A 27,239-nucleotide genomic window follows, 5' to 3' on the forward strand; every position below is an offset into this window, starting at 1 on the left:
CATCATGATTGGGAAAAGATTCTCTATCTTTTCATAAGATTTTTTTTTTTTTTTTTTTTTTTTTTTTTTTTTTTATAATTTTGGCGACCCTGAGAACAAGTCTCTGAGAGGGCCTGGCGACCCCCAAAGGGTTAAAATAGGCACCTAGTATGAGTGGGAACTGAACTGGTCTCACCTCTACTATATCAAACCACAAAATTACTTTTCCAGGGCAACGCATGTACGTATTGTATATTATCATCATTTTTTCTATCATTCAAGGCTGAAAGCAAAGATGGTAAAACTTTAATGTATGGCCTCACAGACACAAATGTAATGTGTGGAGTTTATACAGGAACCCACGTATGAGATTTTTTTGAGCAGTGAAATGTATGTTCCACTATATAGAACTACTAAAGTTATCAAATAATGCAATAGAAGCACCTGGAATAAAAATAGAGATGGAAAAATCTGGTAATTATTCTCATATTCAAATCATGAGTAATGGCATACAGATTAACGGAGCAAATAGGGAAGACAAATAGCTTTTATTATTTATTTTCATTATTTATACATCAGCCATCTCCCACCAAGGTAGGGCGGCCTGAAAAAAGAAAAATTTCCATCATTCTCTACATCAATGTCTTGTCATAGGCACTTGCACTAGTTATAAAACTGCAGCATTAACATCTTCAAAGTGCAGACACTGTACTTATTACCACATTTGTCATTTCCCACCTAGGCAGGGTGGGAGATGGCTGTCCTGATAATTTTGAGAATCCTACACCAAATATTATTCTCCCTAGAGATTTCAAACTCTGTAATGTAAAATGGTGGATGACAAACATCAGCATTGTTTCAGAAATAGTACTGGGAAGTAATCTAGCCCAAAAACCTAGACACCAAAGATTGCAGAAGTTTACATTAAGCCAACTGATATTAGAACCTACTAGAAATGAGAATTAGATTTGATCATCACAGACAACGAGGAACTATACTGTACACAAATAACCAGCACATAGGAGAATGAAACTTGGGACGTTTTGGTCCAAGTCGGACTGAAACATCATAGGTTTCATTCTCCAATGTGCGGGTTAATTGTGTATTGTTCTAATCATGGTATTGTGACTTTCTATTCTTTAATGAGGAACTAATCAAAGACAACAGTATCGAGTGCAATAAATTCTGATCATGCCCTCACTGAAGACCAAGCAAGTATAACTTCACGTGTAGATAACCAGTGGAGGAAATGTTTAGTAAATTTTACTACTGTTGATAGTGGTGCAGTGATATAGCCTTGCCACTCCACCTGTTGGAAATACTTAGTGCATGTCAGGTGACCCTCTGGTGAGACATCAGGAAGTTATCTTGTAAGATCTACCTCTGGTGAGACATCAGGAAGCTATCTTGTAGGATCTACCCTCTGGTGAGACATCAGGAAGCTACCTTGTAGGATCTACCTCTGGTGAGACATCAGGAAGCTATCTTATAGGGTCTACTTCTGGTGAGACAGCAGGAAGCTATCTTGTAGGATATACCTTTGGTGAGACATCAGGAAGCTATCTCGTCGGATCTACCCTCTGGTGAGACATCAGGAAGCTATCATGTAGGATCTACCTCTGGTGAGACATCAGGAAGCTATCTTGCAGGATCTACCTCTGGTGAGACATCAGGAAGCTATCTTGTAGGGTCTACCCTCTAGTGAGACATCAGGAAGCTATCTTGTAGGGTCTACCCTCTGGTGAGACATCAGGAAGCTATCTTGTAGGATCTACCTCTGGTGAGACATCAGGAAGCTATCTTGTAGGGTCTACCCTCTAGTGAGACATCAGGAAGCTATCTTGTAGGGTCTACCCTCTGGTGAGACATCAGGAAGCTGTCTTATAGGATCTAACTCTGGTGACAGGTGTTACTGAAGGTTGACTGTGGAATAACAACCGAAAGTATACGACTCATTTTGTTTCTTTCGATTTGCCCACTGTCATTATTTACTGAAGGACAGTTGTAGAGTTAGTGCTCTTGTCTAGTGAGAGGGTTTCACTAAGCCTAGGTCAGTCAGTGCTGGAGGTGCTGTCCTGGTGGTGTGCAGTAGGTAGGATAATAGATGGCTTTTAGGGAATAACAGCACTGTAGGTGGGGTGGAAATATGTTGCAGTTTTCGAAGTGTAGTATTATTTTTTCAGGAAATAACAACTCTGAAAGAGGGGTGGAAATATGTTGCAGTTTTCGAAGTGTAGTATTATTTTTTCAGGAAATAACAACTCTGAAAGAGGGTTGGAAATATGTTGCAGTTTTTGAACTGTAGTATCGGTGTTTGCAGGGAATAACAGCACTGAAGGATGGGTGGAGACATGTTGCAGTTTTTTAATTGTAATATCGGCATGCCTCTGGCAAAATAGTGATGGAGTGAGTGATATTGAAAGTGTTTCCTCTTTTTTTGGTCACACTGCCTTGGTGGGAGATGGCTGATGTGTTAAAACAAAAAAATGCAGCACTACCTGTTGGTGCAGAGATGACTCTAGTTCAAGATGTTTACATGTTTTTTTTGCTTATTTCAAGAGCTGCCATTATTATCTACCTTTATAATTGAGACTGTGGATCAATTTCCTGGATCCCCATTATGTGGGGCACCCTTTACAAACTTTTTTACAATGTGGAATTGCTATTGGGCATCCCCTTGATGCCCAAACATGGTACTGGCATTCTTCCCATCCTCTTTGATACCTTGAACCCTCACATTACCTTGACCATGGAACCATCTTCACCTACATTGTGACTTAGACTGGTTAATCTTTCCTCACCTTTCTACCTTTCACTAAATAGATTTATTACATCAATTCTAGCTTTCTTTGTTAGCTCATTAGTTAGATTAAGGGACACGTTCAACTAATACAATATCGTATTGTGGCAGCGTTTCACTCTCCAGAAGCTTTGTCAAGCCAGTATGTCTTGGCAAAGTTCCTGGAGAGTGAAACGTTGCCACAATGAAATGTCACATTAGTTGCATTTGTGTCTTTTGTCTAACATATTGTTGGTAAATCTACCAACATTATTAAAGCTTATTAGTTCCTCTGTTGTACTACTCCCCATAACCATTAGTATTCTCACCCTTTTGGCACTTTGTGACCTATGTGGGTTGAGTGCACTTTGTGACCTATGTGGGTTGAGTGCCCTTTGTGATCTATGTGGGTTGAGTGCACTTTGTGACCTATGTGGGTTGAGTGCACTTTGTGACCTATGTGGGTTGAGTGCACTTTGTGACCTATGTGGGTTGAGTGCACTTTGTGACCTATGTGGGTTGAGTGCACTTTGTGAACAAAATATTGTACCTCTCCATATTTTTAATACCAGTGTTCCTATGCATCTAGCTGCACACACTCTTATATACAATAGTTACCTATCTGTTCTTACTACTAACTATACAATACAATGCAACTTTATTTCAAAATAATACATTGTTTATGCAGAAATGGGTGACACTTCAGGATATGTTGAAAACCCAGAGCATTTCAGCAAGCTTAAGCTTAATGCTACAAGGGCATATCATTGTAGAGGGGAGGGGAGGGAAGAAGGGGAAGGAATGGGAAGGGAGGAATGTGGAGGAAGGGGCAGGGAAGGGGAAGAGTGTGGGTAATTAGGTTTGATTTCAGCAAGCTTAAGCTTAATGCTACAAGGGCATATCATTGTAGAGGCAGGCCTCACTTACACAGCAGGTTAGGTTCCTGGTTACTACTGTAAAATAAAAAAAATTGCTGTAAGGTGAAATGTAGTCTTTTTTTCACTTTCAAATGTATATAAAAGCCTGATAACATGTTTACACTACCATATATTAACCCTTTCAGGGTTTTGGCCGTACTAGTACGGCTTACGCACCAGGGTTTTTGACGTACTAGTACGCCTAAATTCTAGCGTCCTCGAATCTAATGAGAGAAAGCTGGTAGGCCTACATATGAAAGAATGGGTCTGTGGTCAGTGTGCGCAATATAAAAAAAATCCTGCAGCACACAGTGCCTAATGAGAAAAAAAAAAACTTTAACCGTGTTTTTGGATTAAAACAGCGACTTTGCACTGTATTTTCGTATGGTATTTATTGTTCTATTCTAGTTTTCCTGGTCTCATTTTATAGAATTGAAGACATATTACAGAAATTGAGATGATTTTGACTGGTTTTACAAAGAAAAGTACCTTGAAATTGAGCTCAAAGTAGCAGAAATGTTCGATTTTTACCAAAGTTCAAAAGTAAACAAATCATGCTAAGCGTCCAATACACGTCAACTGGTGAGTAATATTCTTTCACAAGTGCGCCGATATTATTTATACAATTTTTTACACTAATTCACTAGTCTGCATAACAGTAAATCTTCTATTTTTTTGTGAGAATAAAAATTCAAAGTGGAAAGCAAAAGAATGTAAGAGGGGCCTGGGGACGTGACTAATGAACAGAAGAAATGTTATTTTAGTGCCAGGAGTGTCTTTCTTGTTTATTCTGGACCCTATTCGGAAATTGGTATCTTTTGAAATTTGTGTGAAATTGGCAAAATTGCAAAATTCTGACCACTGTATTGGTTAGTTGAAATTGGTAAATGGGTGGTTTCTTGTACTCATTCAATAGAAAAAATGGAGTTCTAACAAAATAGTTATGATTTTTGTCGACTAGTACACCGGAATTGGCCGAAAATAGGGCTCAAATTGGGCAAAATCGCCGATGCGTAAACATCGTTGAGACTGCTAACTTTGCAAGAGCATAATTCCGTAAGTTTTCCGTCAAATTTCATACTTTTGGTGTCATTATGATCGGAAAAAGATTCTCTATCTTACATAAGAATTTTTTTTTTTTTTTTTTTTTTTAATATGGCCGACCCTGAGAACAAGTCTCTGAGAGGGCCTGTCGACCCTGAAAGGGTTAAGCAAGCAATAAAGTTAGGCCTAAAAATTTCATATACAATACACACATTACTTAAAATATTTTCATCATTAGCTTATAGTGAGTGGTGAATATATTATACTGTACAAAATTTGAATAAATGAAGAATGGCTATAATTTAAAATCACTGCATTAGCAAAATGCCACAAGGCAAAGCATTGTAAAATGAGGCCCAGATGTACATGATTATAGGAAATAATCAATCTGGTAAAATCATCGGTACTATCCTTTACATTAGATGACATTAGTTTTGCTAGAATTTGATTGGACCAAAATGATACAAACAAAAGACTGTTTCCTTATTCTTATACCCACCTTCCATGCTGATCGTAGTGGCAATTTGAACGTATGAATCAAGCACTACGTACCATACTTTTGAACGTATGAATCAAGAACTACGTACCATACTTTTCTTGAGCAAGGGACTAGTAACCCCCTTCTCTTTTATAAAGTAATGCAGCAGACCCTTATATTACATGGTAGTTATGTTCCAGAAAATGCTGTCAGATAAATCTGTGTTATATAAACTGAAAAACTTATGGGGAAAATAGGCTTGCATTCTTGGGATACCCCCAGAAGCCAAAAAACTTTTTTTTTTAGACATCCAGATCTTACAAAAATAAAAATAATAGTTGTTTTTGTTGTTTAACCCTTAAACGGTCCAAACGTATATATACGTTCACTCACGTAGTGACCCAGATTTTTTTATAGAAAAAAAATTCTTTTTTTAATAGGAAAAAAGAGTATATGGTACCCAGGCATCCCCAATTATATTAATATGGCATGCAGCGAGTGCACACACCCATTCTCTCATGTCTAGGTGACTCATGCTTATCGTGGCAATGTTGAATGAATGACAAAGAAAACGTATATATACGTTTGGGGTGCTACGCGCGTGAACGTATATATACGTTTGGACCGTTTAAGGGTTAAGACTTCAAATGCAACAGATTTAATATTTACCTTAAATTGTGGTTGCTGGTGTATGTCAGTGATTGTGAAGAGAGTGGAGATGCATGGTGTGGCCCTACAGGGCTGAGGTGGATGGTTGTTGGTTGTTGGAAAAAGTGGATGGTTGAGGTTCTGGTACTAAAGTTGATGGTTGTATTGGAGTGTGCATAAATTCTGTAATGGATCTCTGGCTTCTTGTACCCTGCAGTACATAATTCATTATTCCAGAAGCTTCGTACTTCCAGGCTGGAGTCAAGAGTCCATTGATGCAGCTAGGTTTTTCATCACTTTTCTTGTGTAGTTACACTTGAATAACTTAACTCCCCGACGCAGTGGTTGTATTAAAGATGTTGTATTTGGAGGTAAAAATACAACATTTACATGTGGGGTCTCCCACACTACCTCCAACATTGTCTCCCACACTACTTCCAACATTGTCTCCCACACTACCTCCATCATTGTCTCCCACGCCACCTCCATCATTGTCTCCCACGCCACCTCCAACATTGTCTCCCACGCTACCTCCAACATTGTCTCCTACACTACCTTGTGGATGAGTATGGGAATTATCAAGAATGAAGAGAGCCTTGAATGCAAGGTTCTTGCTGTGCAGGTAAAACTTGACTTCAGGAATAAAATGATGCTTAAACCAGTCAATAAATATTTCTTCTGTCATCCATGCTGACTGGTTTAGCCTCCAAACTACTGGTAAGGTGTTTTTATCTATGCGTTTCAGTGCACAAGGATTCTTTGAGCGGTAAATAACCATGGACTTACACTGGAAATCGCCTGACACATTACTGTAAAGGAGCAAAGTGAAGCAATCCTTTGCTGCCTTGAAGTCCAGTGCAACCCCACGGAGACAGTGGTCTCGCCCACAGCCAGGCAGCAGTCTGAGCTAGGGAAATATCCCTCAGGGAACGCTCCAAATTTTTTCCCCTCCCGCAAACTGAACCGTTTTAAGCCAATTTTACGAAGTATTGTATAAATTATGCCACAATTTTTCAATAGTGTAATAACCAAAATGTGCCAAATAAATCCGTGTAATATGAGGGGTCTACTGTAAATGTAAAAAGAAGATAAACTCTATAGTTTTCTTATTTTTTGGGGCATCCTGCCTCTGTGGGAGTCGGCTGATATGTTGGAAAAAAAAAAAAAAGCCTTAATCATCCTAATCCCGCAGCAAACAGGCTAATGCATTTCTTCACCTCAGTATTCTGCAGCTACAATCAGTATTCCTGGTTAAAGACCTTTACCCTGCTTACCAGCTGGTAAAGTACTGATGGATCAAATGTGGAAGTTGCCAAGAGTAAACCAGATCACTGCCTCTGCTGCCAAGTAATGAGCCAGACTGTAATGGCTATGTGGACCACAGCAGCTGCAAACAGCCACAGCCTGGTTGAACGTGCAACCAACAGGAAAGCTTGGCCCCCAGGCTTGGCTGTGAGGGTAAACAAAATTTTCAACTGTCAGTGGTATCCCTCTAACCTCAGTCAAATACAGAGATGTGTTCCTGGTGGTCTCCCGGCCGTTTGTGCAGTTTTTGAAATAAGTTGCATGGGGTCATTACCGTCACAAGTACCTTTGTGGGTTTAGCGCTTAGTTCTGATTGTAATAATAATACCATTACAAGTGCACCACATCTTCATAACATGTAAGCAATAGCACATGCACAAACTTCTTGGTATGCTGACGTGTGCATCACGAGCACTGCTACCTCGGTTTGTGCTCTTGGACAAAGTACTAAATTTTGCAAGTAAATATATACTCAACCCTGCCTCCCTCCTGTTCTTTGTACATAAAAAAAGCAGCATACCTGTCAAACTTGTGTTAGGTAAATGAACATATGTAAATGTAACTAATTTAAGATTTTATTGTGGCAACATTTTGCTCTCCAGGAGCTGCGTCAAGCTGTTAAAGCTTGACAAAGCTTCTGGAGAGGCAAACATTGTCACAATAAAATGTCACATTAGTTGCATTTACTTAATATTTTGTTGGTAATTCTACCATTATTACCTGTCAAAGTCACTATAGCAATTGATCATCAGCATTTGTGGTTTCCAAGACCTACATTTACCTCTCTGTTTTTCTCCAGTTCAGATCCAGAGTGGGAGTCCACTCTCCCTTTGAAATTATTCTCATAATGTTGAACTCTAATTTATCCTTTTATTTTTTTGGAGACTTGCTTCAACTCCATCTGTGCTGTCCTAATGACAGCGAGGTTTGACATTATGCAGTGACATCTCGATTAGTTTGAATATTGAATCCCATTTAGTGGTCACATTATTCGAATTCACGTTGTTTGAATTGCAGGCAATTTTTGCATGATAGGGAGATTTTTGGGGGGAAACTAGCATTAATATCACACTAATTGACACTTGGCTGTACAGGTTTACATACTGCAGCACTTTCATCCAAGGTTTACATACTGCAGCACTTTCGTCCCAGGTTTACATACTGCAGCACTTTCGTCCCAGGTTTATATAGTGCAGCACTTTCATCCCAGGTTTACATACTGCAGCACTTTCATCCCAGGTTTACATACTGCAGCACTTTTGTCCCAGGTTTACATACTGCAGCACTTTCATCCCAGGTTTACATACTGCAGCACTTTCATCCCAGGTTTACATACTGCAGCACTTTCATCCCAGGTTTACATACTGCAGCACTTTTGTCCCAGGTTTACATACTGCAGCACTTGCATCCCAGGTTTACATACTGCAGCACTTTCATCCCAGGTTTACATACTGCAGCACTTTCATCTCAGGTTTACATACTGCAGCACTTTTGTCCCAGGTTTACATACTGCAGCACTTTCATCCCAGGTTTACATACTGCAGCACTTTTGTCCCAGGTTTACATACTGCAGCACTTTCATCCCAGGTTTACATACTGCAGCACTTTCATCCCAAGTTTACATACTACAGCACTTTCATCCCAGGTTTACATACTGCAGCACTTTCATCCCAGGTTTACATACTGCAGCACTTTCATCCCAGGTTTACATACTGCAGCACTTTCGTCCCAGGTTTACATACTGCAGCACTTTCATCCCAGGTTTACATACTGCAGCACTTTCATCCCAGGTTTACATACTGCAGCACTTTCATCCCAGGTTTACATACTGCAGCACTTTTGTCCCAGGTTTACATACTGCAGCACTTTCGTCCCAGGTTTACATACTGCAGCACTTTCGTCCCAGGTTTACATACTGCAACACTTTCGTCCCAGGTTTACATGCTGCAGCACTTTCGTCCCACTGCACTTCTTTTCCTACAGTGAAAAATAGCAGTACTCTCCTTTTTTTGTGTGTGTTAACCAGCACAGTGCTTCACAAGATCTGTTTCATTACGGATGTACAGCTATTGCCAGTGCTATTTATAATTTATGATCCTTAATAATGAAATGTCTCCCGAGGTACTTAAAGATCCGAAGCTTGCTCTCTACTCGTCAATTTGGTTTTTGAAATGATCGTTCTACCTTTAATCTCCTATTCTGACGAGATAAATGTAGTGTTTGGAACGACTTCGTGGACTAATCAGTTTCTCTCTATCTATCTATCTATCTATATCTATCTAGAAAAGCTTTAGTTCTGGCATTGCAGCATTTTGTTCCAGGTCCAGGCCCATGCAGCAGTACTCTGCTGCATCCTTAGTAATACCTTATTTGTGATAGCTGTTAATGGACATTCTTCAAATCTTCCCACAAGTATCTGTTCATGCCTATATGTTGTTGATCTTTGCCATCGTTTGCTCAGGCCCAGACTGTCAACTTGTTACAGCCATTCAACAGGTTATAGATCATGTTGCCAGCTGGATAACATTGCATGTCTCAAGTTTTCTGGAATTAGATGGTGGTAGTCAGGAACTAGTCGCTCTTGACATGGGTCTTAAGCATCCACTGGCATTCTGGATACCCATAAAGGTACCCAAAAAATTTCATACTGATAATCAAAAGTCCATAATTTCCACAAGATGCCTTATCCCACAGCGTATTTTATACCTGCATGGCTCGGTTATCCCAGTATGTGCTGTGGTTAAATATTTAGGCCTATGATTGGTTAATTTCATGGCATTCTCACATCTTATGAGCCACTTGTCTTAGGACTTAGGTGACTGAACCTACTATGGAGATTTAGGTATATTTCTCTGCCTTCCCAGCTACCTTAACCCTTTGACTGTCGTGGCCATATATATACGTCTTACGAGGTACCGTGTTTGACGTATATATACTCATAAATTCTAGCGGCTTCAAATCAAGCTGGAGAAAGCTGGTAGGCCCACCTGTGAGAGAATGGGTCTGTGTGGTCAGTGTGCACCATACAAAAAAAAAAATCCTGGAGCACGCAGTGCATAATGAGAAAAAAAAACTCCGACCGTTTTTTTTTTTAATTAAAATGCCGACTTTGTGGCCTATTTTCATATAGTATTCATGGTTGTATTCTCGTTTTCTTGGTCTCATTTGATAGAATGGAAAACATATTATAGAAATAGAGGCGATTTTGATTGATTTTACTATAAAAAGAACCTAGAAATGGAGCTCAAAGTAGGGGAAATGTTTGATTTTTGCCAATGTTCAAAAGTAAACAAATGATGCCATTGTCCAATAAATGTCCAACTAGCCATTCTAATATGCAGTCATGAATGGGTTGATGTTATTTATACAATTATTACAGTATTGCATTAGTCTGCATAATAGTAAGTCTTCTATTTTTTGTTCGAATAAAAATTCAAAATAGAAAGCAAGAGTAATATCGGAGGGGCCTGGAGACATGACTGATGAGCAAAGAAAATGTTATCTTAGAGCCAGGAATGTCTGCATTGTTCATTCTGGACCTTATTTTGAAATTGTCATATTTTTTAGTTTTTGTGAAATTGGCCAAATTGCAAATTTCTGACCACATTATTAGGTAGTTGAAATTGGTAAATGGGCAGTTTCTTGTACTCAGTCGATAGAAAAAATGGAGTTCTAAAGAAATAGCTATGAGTTTGGGCGACTGAAACAATGGAATTAGCCAAAAATAGGGCTCAAAGTGGGCGAAATTGCCGATTTGTAAACAGCGCCGAGGTTGCTAATTTCGCAAGAGCATAATTCCGTCAGTTTTCCATCAAATTTCGTTTTTTGGTGTCATTACAATCGGGAAAAGATTCTATCATTTAATAAGAAAAAATAATTTTTTTTTTTTTTTAAATTTTACGACACCAGGAGACACTTCAGGATTGGGGGTTGCGACAGTCAACGGGTTAAAGAAACTTGATGTTACTCACTGTTAGGGGTTACATATATCTAGGGGTGTTTTGTACTCCCCAGCCAGGAGCTTGTGTGTGTGTGTGTGTGTGTGTGTGTGTGTGTGTGTGTGTGTGTGTGTGTGTGTGTGTGTGTGTGTGTGTGTGTGTGTGTGTGTGTGTGTGTGTGTTTGTTTGTGTGTGTGTATGTATATATATACAGTGGACCCCCGCATACCGATTTTAATCCGTGCAAGAGGGGTCATTGTTATGCGAAATAATCGGTATGTGAATGAATTTTCCCCATAAGAAATAATGGAAATCAAATTAATCCGTGCAAGACACCCAAAAGTATGAAAAAAAAAATTTTACCACATGAAATATACATTTTCCCACACACAAAGAGAAGGATACATGCACAATAGTAGAGTAGTACATGCACAGTATATATTGTGCATGTACTAGTCTACTAAATGAAGAATAAATGACACTTACCTTTATTGAAGATGCAGCAATGACTGATGAGACACTGTCCTGGGAGTGCCTTTTCCTCCTGAGTACTGTAGGTCCTGTTTGGCATTTTCTTCCAGAACAGGCCTTATCACACTGTGTATGCCACTACGATTCTTAAATCTCTCAAACCAACCTTTGCTGGCTTTAAATTCACCAATATGAGCACTAGTTCCAGGCATTTTTCCCTGTTCACCTGGGTGTTAGTCGACTTGTGTGGGTTGCATCCTGGGAGACAAGATTAAGGACCCCAATGGAAATAAGTTAGACAGTCTTCGATGACACTGACTTTTTTGGGTTATCCTGGGTGGCAAATCCTCTGGGGTTAATTGTTTCTTGGTATTCTCAATAAGCCACACCAACAACGGTGCTACAGCAGCAGCAGCAGCTGACGGTGGTACAGCAGCAACAGACGATGCTACAGCAGCAGCAGACGATGCTACAGCAGCAGCAGACGATGCTACAGCAGCAGCAGACGGTGGTACAGCAGCAACAGACGATGCTACAGCAGCAGCAGACGATGCTACAGCAGCAACAGACGATGTTACAGCAGCAGCAGACGATGCTACAGCAGCAGCAGCAGCTGACGGTGGTACAGCAGCAACAGACGATGCTACAGCAGCAGCAGACGATGCTACAGCAGCAACAGACGATGTTACAGCAGCAGCAGACGATGCTACAGCAGCAGCAGCAGCTGACGGTGGTACAGCAGCAACAGACGATGCTACAGCAGCAACAGACGATGTTACAGCAGCAGCAGACGATGTTACAGCAGCAGCAGACGATGCTACAGCAGCAGCAGCAGCTGACGGTGGTACAGCAGCAACAGACGACGCTACAGCAGCAACAGACGATGTTACAGCAGCAGCAGACGATGCTACAGCAGCAGCAGCAGCTGACAGTGCAGCAGCAGCTGTACCACCAATAGTAGCGATGGTTGATTGGGGTTTATTATACAACCTGGCCAGCTCGGAGACACGCACTCCACTTTCATACTTATCAATGATCTTTTTCTTCATCTCTATTGTAATTCTCACCCTTATTGCTGTAGGGTTGGCACTAGAAGCTTTCTTGGGGCCCATGGTCACTTATTTTCCAGAAAAAGCACCGAAAACACTGTAATAATACGAAATATTCCGATTGTATGCTTGGATGTTACCGCGGAGGCTGGCTGGTAAACAATGCCACCGGCGGAACATGTGAGCGTGGCTCAGGCCGCACATTGGACGCGTCTCGGACGAAAATCGGTGAGCGGGTTTTTAAGCGGTATGTGAGGCAAAATTTTTGCGATTAAAGCAAGCGGTATGCGGATTAATCGCTATGTGATGCCATCGGTATGCGGGGGTCCACTGTATATATACAGTGGACCCCCGGTTAACGATATTTTTTCACTCCAGAAGTATGTTCAGGTGCCAGTACTGACTGAATTTGTTCCCATAAGGAATATTGTGAAGTAGATTAGTCCATTTCAGACCCCCAAACATACACGTACAAACGCACTTACATAAATACACTTACATAATTGGTCGCATTCGGAGGTGATCGTTATGCGGGGGTCCACTGTATATATACACACACACATACATTCATTATAGTTATTTGCTTCCATGACCTTTACAAACTTCATATGTACGGAATAATTGTAGCGATTAGTTAGATGAATCCACTTAATCATCACTCCCATTTGTTGTTGCCGTTTAGTCCTCACCTGTGGACTCTAGCAGTCTCTTTTAATTTCTCTCTTACATTTGATCCCCCCCATATCATAAACTTTCTCTCCCTTTTCAGGAAGCTCCAGCAATTCATGTTTGTCCATGCTTCCTTCCATTCTTGAAGACCAATATGTTTGCTACAAATTTATGCCCATTCTTTGTAGAACACTTTCAATCGTTTCCTCTTGCTGTGGTGGTGTACACCAATGGGTCCAAATTCTGAGGTGGAGTAGAGTTCTTGGTTGCCTTCCCAAACAGTGTAATCAAAGGACATTTGCCAGTCAGCCAGCATTTTCACTACGGAGTTGTTTGCAATACTTACTGCAGTCAAAGATTTATTTCCACATGATAGTGTTTGTACAGAAATGGGTGACATTTAGTTGTGCATGCAGAAAACACATTTCAACCATGTCCACCTCATAATTCATTGTTGTTTTAGACTATTAAAAGCTGTCTGGTAATATAACTCCCCACTTCCCATTGTACATGTACTTAGCACACTACAGTGATCATATTGAATTTCCAGCAGACAAAGTAGTAGTATTTCACATTGTCCCTGGACATGGTGACATTAAGGGCAGTGAACATGCAGACTTGTCCTCCTGTCCTGATATTCACGACCTACCAGTCTCCACTTTTTTTTTTTTTTTTTTTTTTTTTTTTTTAAACCATGTTCCAACCTTACCAGACATTCACTAACCCGTTATCCATGTCTGTGCTGTATAATCCATGTGGGTTTGGCACTCGTGTATTAAAATAATTTAACGGCCCAGTACTCTGTGTTTACTAAGAACTTTTTTGGTCATTCTTTGGGTTTTTCTTTCCACCTCTTTATCACGTGGTAATTCCTGTGATACAGGTGTCTGTCTCGCCTTCCTTTCCTAAAACTCCTCTACTCTGATCTGTTCTCTCCTGACGCTTTCCAAGCTCAGTCTGATGCTGTTGCTCTATATTGTGCACTGATGATTCCCAGTCATTTGCTAGTGTAAGGTGTGTAGCTGTCTTTGCTTACATTGGAGAACAAAAAGGCACAATACCATGACTGGAACAATACACAAATAACCCGCACTTAAAAAGAAACTTACGGCGACGTGTTTTTTTTTTTTTTTTCATGAACTAGGTGCATTTCAGAATTTTCCTGCTGTCTTGTCATTTCTATTTTTTATTGGCTTTGTTGTATCATAAAAATGGCAATTTCCTGCTAGTTTTCCTGGCCACTGCAGTGTTCCTGAACATGAACTTATTGGTGTTCCTCCTCACATTCTGTATTTTCTGGTCCTTGTCCATGACTTAAATAGGATATGAGTGGCATTATGATCTGCAAATGTTTTGTTAGTGGGATGGATTGTAAAGGACCTGCCTAGTATGGGCCAACAGGCCTGCTGCAATGATCCTCCTTTCTTATGTTCTTACCATGAAGCTGCACTTGTGCCTCTTGCCACACACTTTATTATTGATAGTGGAAGATTGTTGTCTCACTCCTATGTACCGGCCATGCCAAGCTCGCCCATGATTTTCTTATAAGAAGGCACCCTACAAGGATTGCCACCTCGTGCTGACCACTTGGTATATTCCGATAACTGGCTCTGTTTATCGGATAGCGTGTAGACTTTATTTTCAGCCTTTTTCAATGCCCTGCTTTGTTTTCTGACTACTGGCCTTTATGAAAGAATTATCTTTGGTATGCAAGTGTCATTTAAGACTTTATGAGCAGTGAAGAAGTCAGTTGTAGATAGGGATTTTATTAAGAGATTTTACTTGTAGACAGATTTCTTGAGTCACTGCTGAAGCGCACTCTCTACAGGTGAAACTCCTCTGATTTTACTATCTCTACCATTATCTTTCTTCACCACATGTTGACTTAGTGCCATTTTTATCTCTTATCAGTAGTTATATAACATTTTGTCTCAGTTATATATAACATTTTCTCTCCTTATCAGTAGTTATGTATTTAATCTTTGAGCATTACATTCTCATACATTTTTTGCCTTGTCCTTTAATTACTACATGTTTCCTACTCTTCCTTCCAGTTTTCTTTTTATTTCCACCATCTGTACTGTGCAACGCTGATAGCCCTCCTGGGTTTAGCATGTTTTACGATTACCATTACTGTATTATTATGCAGGTGACTTAAGTGACAAGTTGCGGGGTTGTTGGAGGTTTGGTAAGCAAGAGACGGCAGTTTGTCAAACGTGCTCGAGCTGACCGACGGCACCAGCCTGACTAGCATTGATATGTGTATTAGTGGAAAGCTCTTGTGACTCAGTGATCCTGCATCTTTGAGGGGCCCTGGAAGGTGCACAGGTGGGGAGAAGGGAAATAGACGGGACATACAGGGAGGCGGTAAAAGTTGAACAGTGAAACAAAGATGAGACATAGAGAGAGGCAGTAAGAGTTGAAACAGTGAACCAGAAGGAATTGACATGTTATAGAGCTGGCAATCACTGGTCAACAAAAAGCAGTGAAAGTACCACTTGAAAGTTCAGTACCCCAGGGCATTGCCTCAGATGAGCACTATTCAAGTGCGCAAAGTACAGACGATTCTCAACTTCTGATATTTCAACTTTACAATGGTGTAAAAGCAACTACTCTGGAGATGAAACTTTAGATAATTACCCAGCATGAAGGTGGCAAGTCTGTAACTTGTCTTAATTTATTTACTTCTCTATACTAGTACAGTGAACCCCCGCATAACGATCACCTCCGAATGCGACCAATTATGTAAGTGTATTTATGTAAGTGCGTTTGTACGTGTATGTTTGGGGGTCTGAAATGGACTAATCTACTTCACAATATTCCTTATGGGAATAAATTCGGTCAGTACTGGCACCTGAACATACTTATGGAGTGAAAAAATATCGTTAACCGGGGGTCCACTGTATTTAGTTAAAATAATTATTTGTTCATTTACTTATTTAGTGACAGTAGTTATTTAAGTGGACCCCCACATACCATTGGCATCACATAACGTTAAATCTGCATAGCGATACATTTTATCACTAAAATTTTGCCTCGCATAGCGCTAAAAAACTCGCTCAACGCTATTCGTCCGAGACGCGTCTATGTGAGGCCTGAGCCAGCCTCACATGTTCCGCCGGTGGCATTGTTTACAAGCCAGCCTCCACGGTAACATCCAAGCATACAATCGGAACATTTCGTATTATTACAGCGTTTTTGGTGATTTTATCTGCAAAATAAGTGACCATGGGCCCCAAGAAAGCTTCTAGTGCCAACCCTGTGGTAAAAAGGGCGAGAAATATTATCAAAATACTGTGGTACCATGGTCAACTGCTGATGGTGCTGCTGCTGTAGCACCGTCAGCTGCTGCTGCTGCTGTAGTACCGTCTGCTGCTGCTGTAGCACCATCTGCTGCTGCTGTAGCACCATCAGCTGCTGCTGTAGCACCATCAGCTGCTGCTGCTGCTGTAGCACCATTGTTAGTGTGGCTTATTGAGAATACCAAGAAACAATTAACCCCAGAGGGTTAGCCACCCAGGATAACCCAAAAAAGTCAGTGTCATCAAAGACTGTCTAACTTATTTCCATTGGGGTCCTTAATCTTGTCTCCCAGGATGCAACCCACACCAGTCGACTAACACCCAGGTGAACAGGGAAAAATGCCTGGAACTAGTGCTCATATTGGTGAATTTAAAGCCAGCAAAGGTTGGTTTGAGAGATTTAAGAATCGTAGTGGCATACACAGTGTGATAAGGCCTGTTCTGGAAGAAAATGCCAAACAGGACCTACAGTACTCAGGAGGAAAAGGCACTCCCAGGACACAGTGTCTCATCAGTCATTGCTGCATCTTCAATAAAGGTAAGTGTCATTTATTCTTCATTTAGTAGAGTAGTACATGCACAATATATATTGTGCATGTACTACTCTACTATTGTGCATGTATCCTTCTCTTTGTGTGTAGGAAAATGTATATTTCATGACTCACGAAATCATAATGACACGATTGCAAACAAACCATACCCCGGCCGGGATTGAACCTGCGGTCAGAGAGTCTCAAAACTCCAGACCGTCGCGTTAGCCACTAGACCAGCTAGTCTGGAGTTTTGAGACTCTCTGACCGTGGGTTCAATCCCGGCTGGGGTATGATTTATGTATATTTCATGTGGTAAAATTTTTTTTTTCATACTTTTGGGTGTCTTGCACGGATTAATTTGATTTCCATTATTTCTTATGGGGAAAATTCATTCGCATAACAATAATTTCGCATAACAATGAGCTCTCAGGAACGGATTAATATCGTTATGCGGGGGTCCACTGTACTTATTTATCATATATTTGGCTTAGGGTATCTTCAACTTATGATGGGTGTGTTGGAACATAACCCATAGTAAGTCGAGGAGCACCAGTAATAAATCAGTCGAACAGTCTTCAAAGATTTGTTAAATTATACCATAAATTAAGGAGAGATCCTAGACTTCACCTGACGAAAGCAGACAAAGCAGATGCGATAATTATTATGGACAAGGTAGATTATAGGGGGAAAATGAACATGTTATCAGAAGACTGGGGAACCTACGTGCCTCTTAAAGCAGCCGAGATGAGCAGCAACACATGACAGTCCTTGTGAAGGATCTCAGGTTTAACATTGAGGAAGACAGCAGCAGAGCAGTATAATAGACAACATTGACAAAATGATTTTTTTTTTTTTTTTTTTTATTCAGGAAGATGGTGAAGTTGGATTAGAGATGTACAGTACCTGGTGTTAGCATGGGTTGGTTGTATGCTGGTGTGAGGCATGTGTTGACACTGCCCTTCACTGTCACGAAATTATAATACATGTACAACTGCAGACAAACTACCGTATGGGTGAGGTTTGAACCTATGATCTGGAGTTTTAGGACTTGCTCGCCATGGGTACAAACTCCGCCCATTCCGTGGTTATGTGCTGAGCTGTAAGGAAAAAATGCATTCTTACCTCAACACAGTATGCTAATAATTATGAACTGTTAAAATTTTTCTTAATGAACTTTTGAGTGTTCTTTGTTAAATAAATTGTGACTGTGTAGCGATGTGTTTCATCAACCTTCATTGCGTGCATTTGTGTGTGCACTTGCTGTTGCTGCTAGTGGCTGTGGGCCACCAGCAGCAACAGCCTGGTTGACCAGGCTAGCACCAGACAAACCTGATCCATGGCCAGGCTCTGGGAGTAAAAAGACTCTCACAACTCATCGAAGATACAAGTCGTTCATCTTCCTTGGATCGAACCTGATTGTCTCCCATTTCCCCATTCCCCCATTCCTTGTGACCCTTTTGGGTTTACCATGTCTCCCTACATGCGAGTGAGTCGCAAACTCCAGGCCAGTGCATGAGCCACTGGGCCAGTTGGCTACAGTAAGATTCATCTAACTACAGTGGTATCACGAGTTTCGAACAGCTCCCAACTCAAACAATTTTGTAAGCGTATTTTTTCGGGGTCTGAAACGGACTAATCTAATTAACATTATTCCTTATGGGAACAAATTCGTTCAGTATCGGCACTAACGGTCTTCTGGAACAAATTAAATTCGTAACTTGATGTCCCACTGTAGTTATAGTTCTGTACACCATAGGGAGGTTAGCATGGGCCCCACTGTTACCATAGATGCCGTGGGTACTTACCATGGGTTCAGATCTCACCTGTTCCATGGTTTTTTGTAGCCGTGTTTTATGATTTTACAAACCCTTTACATTCTACAGTTGATAAAGCATGTTCAGAAGATGGAGACTATCTAGAAGTATACAACCAGATGATTCCAAAGCTGGAGTATACAACCAGATGGTCCCAAAGCTGGAGTATACAACCAGATGGTTCCAAAGCTGGAGTAATAGACAGGGCATATAAGGCAACAAACAGACTTCCAATTTTAAGGATTTCAGATAAGGGGACTTAACCCTTAAATGGTCCAAACGTATACAGTGGGCCCTCACATAACGCTATTAATCCGTTCCTGAGAGCTCAATGTTAAGCGAAATTATCGTTATGCGAATTAATTTTCCCCATAAGAAATAATGGAAATCAAATTAATCCATTCCTGACACCCAAAAGTATGAAAAAAATTTCTTACCACATGAAATATTAATTTTAATACACACAAACTGAAGAAGACATGCACAGTTACATGACACTTACCTTTATTGAAGATCTGGTGATGATTGATGGGATGGGAGGAGGGGAGAGTGTGGATGGTCTTAGTGTTTAGAAGGGGAATCCCCTTCCATTAGGACTTGGTGTCAAGTCCTTTTCCGGGGTTACTTCCCTTCTTCTTTTAATGCCACTAGGACCAGCTTCAGAGTCACTGGACTTCTGTCGCACAACATATCTGTCCATAGAGGTCTGTACCTCTCGTTCCTTTATGACTTTCCTAAACTGGTTCACAACACTGTCAGTGTACAGGTTGCCAACACGGCTTGCAATAGCTGTCTGAGGGTGATTTTCATCCATAAAGGTTTGCACTTTAAGCCACATTGCACAGATTTCCTTAATCTTTGAAGTAGGCGACTTCTTCAATTTCTCTCCCCCCTCCTCCGAAGCAGTTTCCAGAGTTCAAGGTCCTCTTAGTCACTCCCTCCCAAGCCTTACCTATAAGGTTTACACAATTGAGGATATTAAAGTGCTCTCTCCAAAACTCTCTTAAGAGTCAGTTGAGTTTCTGAGGTCACTACAAAGCACCTTTCAAACAGAGCTTTTGTGTACAGTTTTTTGAAGTTTGCAATAACCTGCTGGTCCATGGGCTGCAGGAGAGAAGTGGTATTAGGAGGCAAAAACTTCACCTTAATGAAGCTCATGTCCCCACAAAGTCGCTCTGTGTGTAGGATGACCAGGGGCATTGTCTAACACCAGGAGGCACTTAAGGTCTAATTTCTTTTCAGTTAGGTAATTTTTCACATTGGGGGCAAATGCTTGGTGCAACCAGTCATAGAAAAAGTCCCTAGTGACCCATGCCTTATTGTTTGCCCTCCACAGCACACAAATTAGCTTTGAGGATATTCTTTTGCCTGAACACTCTGGGAGTTTCAGAGTGATACACCAATAAAGGCTTCACTTTGCAATCACCACTAGCATTGGCACACATTAACAGAGTAAGCCTGTCTTTCATAGGCTTATGTTCTGGGAGTGCCTTTTCCTCCTCAGTAATGTAGGTCCTGCTTGGCATTTTCTTCCAAAACAGGCCTGTTTCGTCACATTTAAACACTTGTTCAGGTTTCAGTCCTTCACTGTCTATGTACTCCTTGAATTCCTGCACATATTTTTCAGCTGCTTTGTGGTCCGAACTGGCAGCCTCACCATGCCTTATCACACTATTTATGCCACTACGCTTCTTAAATCTCTCAAACCAACCTTTGCTGGCCTTGAATTCACTCGCATCATCACTAGTTGCAGGCATTTTTCTAATTAAATCCTGATGCACCTTCCTAGCCTTATCACTTATGATCGCTTGAGAGATGCTATCTCCTGCTATCTGTTTTTCGTTTATCCACACCAATAAGAGTCTCTCAACATCTTCTATCACTTGCAATCTCTGTTTCAAAAACAAAGTTGCACCTTTGGCAAGAACAGCTTCCTTGATTGCCGTTTTCTTGGACACAATAGTAGCGATGGTTGATTGGGGTTTACTATACAACCTGGCCAGCTCGGAGACACGTACTCCGCTTTCATACTTAGCAATGATCTCTTTCTTCATCTCTATAGTAATTCTCACCCTTATTCCTGTAGGGTTGGCACTAGAAGCTTTCTTGGGGCCCATGGTCACTCATTTTGCAGATGAAATCACCAAAAACGCTGTAATAATGCGAAATGTTCCGATTGTATGCTTGGATGTTACCGCGGAGGCTAGCTTGTAAACAGTGCCACCGGCGGAACATGTGAGGCTGGCTCAGGCCGCACATAGACGCGTCTCGGACGAATAGCGTTTAGCGAGTTTTTTAGCGCTATGCGAGGCAAAATTTTAGCGATAAAATGTATCGCTATGCGGATTTAACGTTACGTGATGCCAACGTTATGCGGGGGTCCACTGTATATACATTCACTTGCGCAGCGCCCCGAATATTTTGACAAAAAAAAATAGTTTTGTTTTTTTTTTATAGAAAAAAAAAGCACAAGGTACTAAGTGGTCCCAGATTTTTTTAATATTGTGCACACCGAGTGTTAAGACTCATTCTATGCTGACCAGGCATCTCAGGGCAGCCATGCCAAATTTGGAGGTAGGAAAATTAAAACATACATATACACGTTTGGGGCGCTACACGTAATAACATATATATACGTTTGGACCGTTTAGGGGTTAAATGGAGACTTGTAATGCATGACTGAGGCTTAGGGAATTTAGGAAGTACTACTACAGTGTTAGAATGGTAGGTAAGTGGAGTAAGGTAGAGAAAGTGGAGGCAGATATTATACAGTTTTGAAAGTTACGACAAAACCCAATGAAACAGAAAGCAGTTGTGCTTTTTTTTTTTTTTTTTTTAAGGTAATATTTGTTTGGATTTTTAACCTAGAGGGTTAGCCACCTAGGATAACTCAAGGACTGTCTGTCTTATTTCCATTAGGGTCATCAAGGACTGCCTGTCTTATTTCCATTAGGGTCATCAAGGACTGTCTGTCTTATTTTCATTAGGGTCCTTCAGTCTTGCTCCCCAGGATGCCACCCACAACAGTCAACTAACAACCTGGTATCTACTTACTGCTAGGTGAACAAGACAGCAGGTGTAAGGAAACTTGCCCAGCATTTCCACCCATGTTGGGGATCTAACCACAGACACTCAAGTATGTGAGGCAAGAGCGCTGCCAACCAAGCCATGGGACACAACTGTAGTTGAAAGGCGGGTCCAGGGGCTAAGTTCTAATAAATAATCCCTAATCATACTGCTTGTTTTTTATGAAAATTCAGCACTAGTATTTTTACCTGTTGTTATTATAGTGGACTACATATGACACTGAGTGCTTATAAATTCATGAGCTATATTTTCCCATTGAGAGAGTACTGTTATACCTTTACCTTCGATAAGCTCTAAGAATCTTTCTACTCCAGGAGCCCAGCCATGGGCCAGGCTTGTCTGGTGCTTGCCTGGTTAACCCTTCAACTGTCCAAATGTAGATCTACGTTTACTCGCGTAGCGCTCCAAACATCTACGTTTTATTGTACATTTGAAAGCATATAAAATAAAATGTAGATCTACGTTTGGACAGTTTAAGGGTTAATATAGTTGCCTCTCTCTCAAACACTCAAATTATCCAAACTCGAATGGCCTAACCTGGCCTTCACTACCTGCTCTCTTGCTGCCTTAACCAAACCCTGGTTGTTTCTTACCCTACGTGTGACTGCACAATAGTCTAGGGTGAACTGAAAGGTCATTTGGTTTTTATATCCTATTCGTGGGCTTATTGTAAATGTTTATATTTCAGCTGGTTTATGTTTGCATGACACGTTTGGTATGCATGTGTTAGTTGTTTGTATGTTGAAGTTATATAGCTCTAAACAGTTGCTCTGCTTGTTAATTTTTATGTAACATGGGATATCAGTTAAATTTAACATAAATTGTTATTCTTCAGACATATTGAAAGTTGTTGATTTTGAATTGCTAAGAGTCTGGACTAATCATTTAGTATACTTTATTATGAATAAACACATAGTTTACTGTATTCAGTAAAGGGAATTACAATATTTTACAGTAGATCATCGATTATTCGGGGATAACTTACTTATTGTTTAGCATTATCTGGCGGTCTTGTTCAATCTAAACAGGAAATGCCGAAAAGAACTGTACAAAAAATGGACCATAAAAAGGTGTCATCGGGTGAGGTTAAAATTGTGATTCATTTCTAACCAAAAATGGGCTAAGGAGCAATTACTTTCCCAGGATATTATAAGAATGTGTGTTAAGGATAATACGAGAACTTAACTAATTAAAAAATTCCCGTCCTGAAGATCCCAGATAATCAATGATCTACTGGAAAGTAAGTCACAGTACTGTGGTTAGAACAATTAGAAAATAACCCACACTTAGAGAGGAAACTCTTGACTGCATCACTTTGTACATACATGAAGAATAAAGAGGCATAATACCGTGACTGGAACAATACACAGGAACATGTTTATGAGGGGAATAAAACTTAAGATGACATTTCAGTCCAACTTAGACTATTAATTAGTTAATGGTTCAGTATTTCTTTGCAAAGTTTACAATGTGTGATTTACGTGTTATAAATTATCGTTAAGCACAAAGAAAGCCACTAACATGTCTGGGCATTTCAGGTAGACTAATACTAATACAACCTACACGCCTCTTAAAACTAGACATAGGTTGTGGAGTGGTAAATTTTTTATTTTGCCTTGTTTTTACATTATTACAATAGAGAGGTAGCCAAAAAAATTTACAGTAAGATTTATAGTAGAGAGGTAGCAAAAAACAAGTAACAGTATAACAATTAGTAAAGTTTGCAATGTTACAAAAGATCTTAAATAACTGACTTGATAATGCTTTACAACCAAAATACATGCATGGTGTAATGTGTCATCTACTGAGTGTGGGTTTTTTGAGAGATCTACTATACTTAGAATTACTGAAACAAGCAAGGTTGGTGCTCTATATATTATTTTTTCTGCTCGCACAACAGGCGTCTCTATTTACCATCACAGCCACTCTCTCTCTCTTTCAGACTCATGCGGAACTTGGCGTTAAATCTACGAAATGGAAACTAATATTGCTTCAAAATTTTAATGCACCCAGTGGCACAATGTGATCAAAAAGAAAATGGTTGTTACTTAGATTAAGGACGACTGTGTCTCGGTAGAAGATATGCGTGCATTATATTCTGGAGCAATATCACTTCCTGTCTTTACTACAGTATTCTGCCATAGACAAGGGCTCTAGTGAGGTGATGCTGTCTCACATTGAGATATTATACTTCAGAATGTTGCAACACAATCGTGGATACACATGTGACTTAGTAAAGTTACATGCAGAGTATTCTTTGCTGACTCTTTAGGATAGAACTTTGATGTTGAAGTTTTCAACTTTTGTTGGTCAGATCCAAGCAGGAGAGTTATTGTGAACAATGTTATCAAATCCTTGTCAGACGAGCCCTGTTGTGTAGTAAAAGTAGATAATAAAACTTTCGAGCACCACACTTGCATTTTCCTCTCCATATAATAAAGGAAAACACTATGATGGTAGGCATGTGCTGTGATTTCTAGTTAACCCTTAAAGTGTCCAAACGTAGATCTACGTTTGCATGCGTAGTGCTCCGACCTTGATTTTCTCCATAAGAAACAATAAATAAATGTAGATCTACATTCGGAGCGCTACGCGAGCAAACATAGATCTACGTTTGGACAGTTTAAGGGTTAATATTGTAAATAAAGTAGTGACCTGAAACTTATCAGTAATTACCATATTTTATGGCATATAAAATGCACCGGCATATTGGACACATCCTATATTTACTGAATATACATTGTTTCTTTATTATTCTTTAATTGTTATTTTTGTTAAATGGAATTATTCATAGATCCCAAACCTGACCATTGTTTAGGATGCAGGGTGATTTTTAGAGTCAGAGTTTGGTAAAAAAAAAAAAAAGCTTCTTGTATGCCGCAAAATATGGTATTAATGAAGGATTTCCTAGCAGATATTCCATACACTGATGTGAGAGGATCACATTGTGATAATGGATACTTGAATACAGTAAACCCTTGATTTAATATAACTCTGAAATAAGACATAATCATCTGAGTAAATTATACGTACTTTTAACTCCTTGCAGTATAGTATCTATAAATTGTGTCAGCACTATATTAGGTATAGCACACATTAGTGCTTTTCGTCTGCTATTTTCCAACATTATTTTGATTAAGCGGAAATTATCAATTCCCTCTATTAGTTTGTTATATCAAGGGTTCACTGTGTTGATGCAAAATCAGCGTCTTGATCACAGTGTTCAAATTCCTTTTAACCGTCTCTATAAAACATCACAGTGTAGTATCAGAGATGAACTTCAGAAGGTTTCCTGAATTGCAATGTGTGTAAACCTTGAAAGAAATCGGTTTTTCTAAGGTAAGCAAGATCTGTTTAGAAATAAAAAAGATATATTGACGTTTCAAAAATAATGAATAATTGTAAGAATGGTATCAGTACTGAAATGTGTAATATATAAAATATATGAATTTGACAGTGATGAAGTGAATGATGAAAGTGTTTTTTCTGTTTTGGGCCGCCTGGGTAGCCTGGAACCTAACCAGCCGTATAAGTGGGGCCCTACTGTAATAATAATTTGGGTTTATGTAATTCTGCAGCATGTGTTCTTTCATGTCAAACAATAAGTGCGCATCTACGATGAAAGAAAACACTAAAATTTATACTCGAGAGTGACAGTATGATCAGGATCGTAAGCTCTAGAATGAGACGTTCTCTCAACTGAGATTTGACAGTGTGAACAGATTTCTGACTTATAAAGAAGTCACCAGAAGACAGTATGCATGTACAGTGAATCCTCGGTACTCGAGTTTAATTCATTCCAAAAAGCTGTTCAAGTATCGAACAAATTCTTCCCAACCAATTTTTTTTTTTTGGGGTTGGCTGTTATCACTAATCTTCATAGGCCCCCATGGTGACTTTTATTTATTTATTTATTTATTTATTTATTTTATAATTTGAACATGATACATAGAAGTACAGAGAAATACAGTGGTTAAGTGTAACATGCCGAAGCCCCTTATATGCAGAGCATTATGGGCAGGCTTAAAATTAACTTAAGATTAACTAAGCAGTGGTATATTCAGTGGTAAACATTATTGTAAACAAATAACAATTAAGCACAAATGAGTATTACAAAGACAGGTCATATGGTCATTTACTGTGTTGCTGAGCATTCAGTAGAATGGAGTATTCTGTTAGGTAATGTAATTAAAAATAACAAAGTTTGATTTGGTCACAGGTTAAACATTTATGAGATACAATTATTCAGTATTTATTTAGTTGTGGGTGAGTAAGTGATTTTTAAGAAGAGACTTGAATTTATAAACAGACAATGTTTCTTTTATATTCACAGGTAATGAATTCCAGATTTTAGGGCCTTTTATGTGCATTGAGTTTTTGCATAGTGTGAGATGGACACGAGGAACATCAAAGAGTGATGTGTGTCTTGTGTTATGATCATGTGTTCTGTTGAGGTTGGCAAGGAGATGTTTGAGGGGAGGGTTTATATCCGAGTTAAGTGTTCTATGTATGTAGTAGGTACAATAATAAGTATGGATGTAGGTACAATAATAAGTATGGTGAGTAGGTGTAGAGTTGTGAATATTGGTGGAGTGTGCTGCCTGTAGTGGGAATTTATCATCAATCTTACTGCAGCCATTTGTTGGATAATTAATGGTCTGAGATGGTTTACTGTTGTTGAGCCCCATGCACAAATTCCATAGGTGAGATAGGGGTAAATAAGTGAGTGATATAGGGCCAGGAGGGCTTACTGTGCAACATAGTACCGTATCTTCGATAGTATGCCTACGGTCTTGGAAATTTGTTGTATATGTGTTTGAAATTTGAGTCTATTATCAAGGTGGATTCCTAAGAATTTTCCCTCTGTGAGCTTTGTGATAGGTGATCTGTTTATCATTATGTTAAGAGGGACATCTGTAGCTCTGTTACCAAACTGAATGTAGTAGGTTTTGTCAATGTTGAGAGTAAGTTTGTTAGTCATCATCCAGGTAGATATTTTCTGTAATTCGGTATTCACAGTATTGGCTAGCATGACTGGGCTTGGGTGAGAGAAGACGTATGTAGTGTCATCTGCAAATAGTGTGGGTTTGAGGAGTTGCGATGCATTTGGTAGGTCATTTATGTAAACGAGAAAGAGAAGAGGGCCAAGGACACTTCCCTTTGGGACACCAAATGTAATTGGCTGTGCAGAAGAGTTTGCTCCATTTGTGTACACATATTGGCTTC

General features: G+C 39.8%; 1 protein-coding gene across 4 annotated transcripts in view; it reads left to right on the top strand.

The window, feature by feature from the left end:
- The window catches only part of Art4 (arginine methyltransferase 4), a 167,544-nt gene that overhangs the window by 97,933 nt on the left and 42,372 nt on the right, over positions 1-27,239 (top strand). For 2 of the 4 annotated variants that reach the window (XR_011390991.1, XM_070079632.1), the window contains one exon: positions 23,956-24,424. The exons of the other annotated variants lie outside the window; for them this stretch is intronic. Coding sequence is in view for 1 of the 2 variants with exons in the window: in XM_070079632.1 (XP_069935733.1) it covers positions 23,956-23,978 (23 nt within the window). In the remaining variant the exon portion in view is untranslated. Of the gene's footprint in view, positions 1-23,955; positions 24,425-27,239 lie in introns of those variants that run through there. 4 annotated transcript variants of the gene reach the window in all.

Source organism: Cherax quadricarinatus, chromosome 100, assembly GCF_038502225.1.
Source record: "Cherax quadricarinatus isolate ZL_2023a chromosome 100, ASM3850222v1, whole genome shotgun sequence".
Lineage (NCBI taxonomy): Eukaryota > Metazoa > Arthropoda > Malacostraca > Decapoda > Parastacidae > Cherax > Cherax quadricarinatus.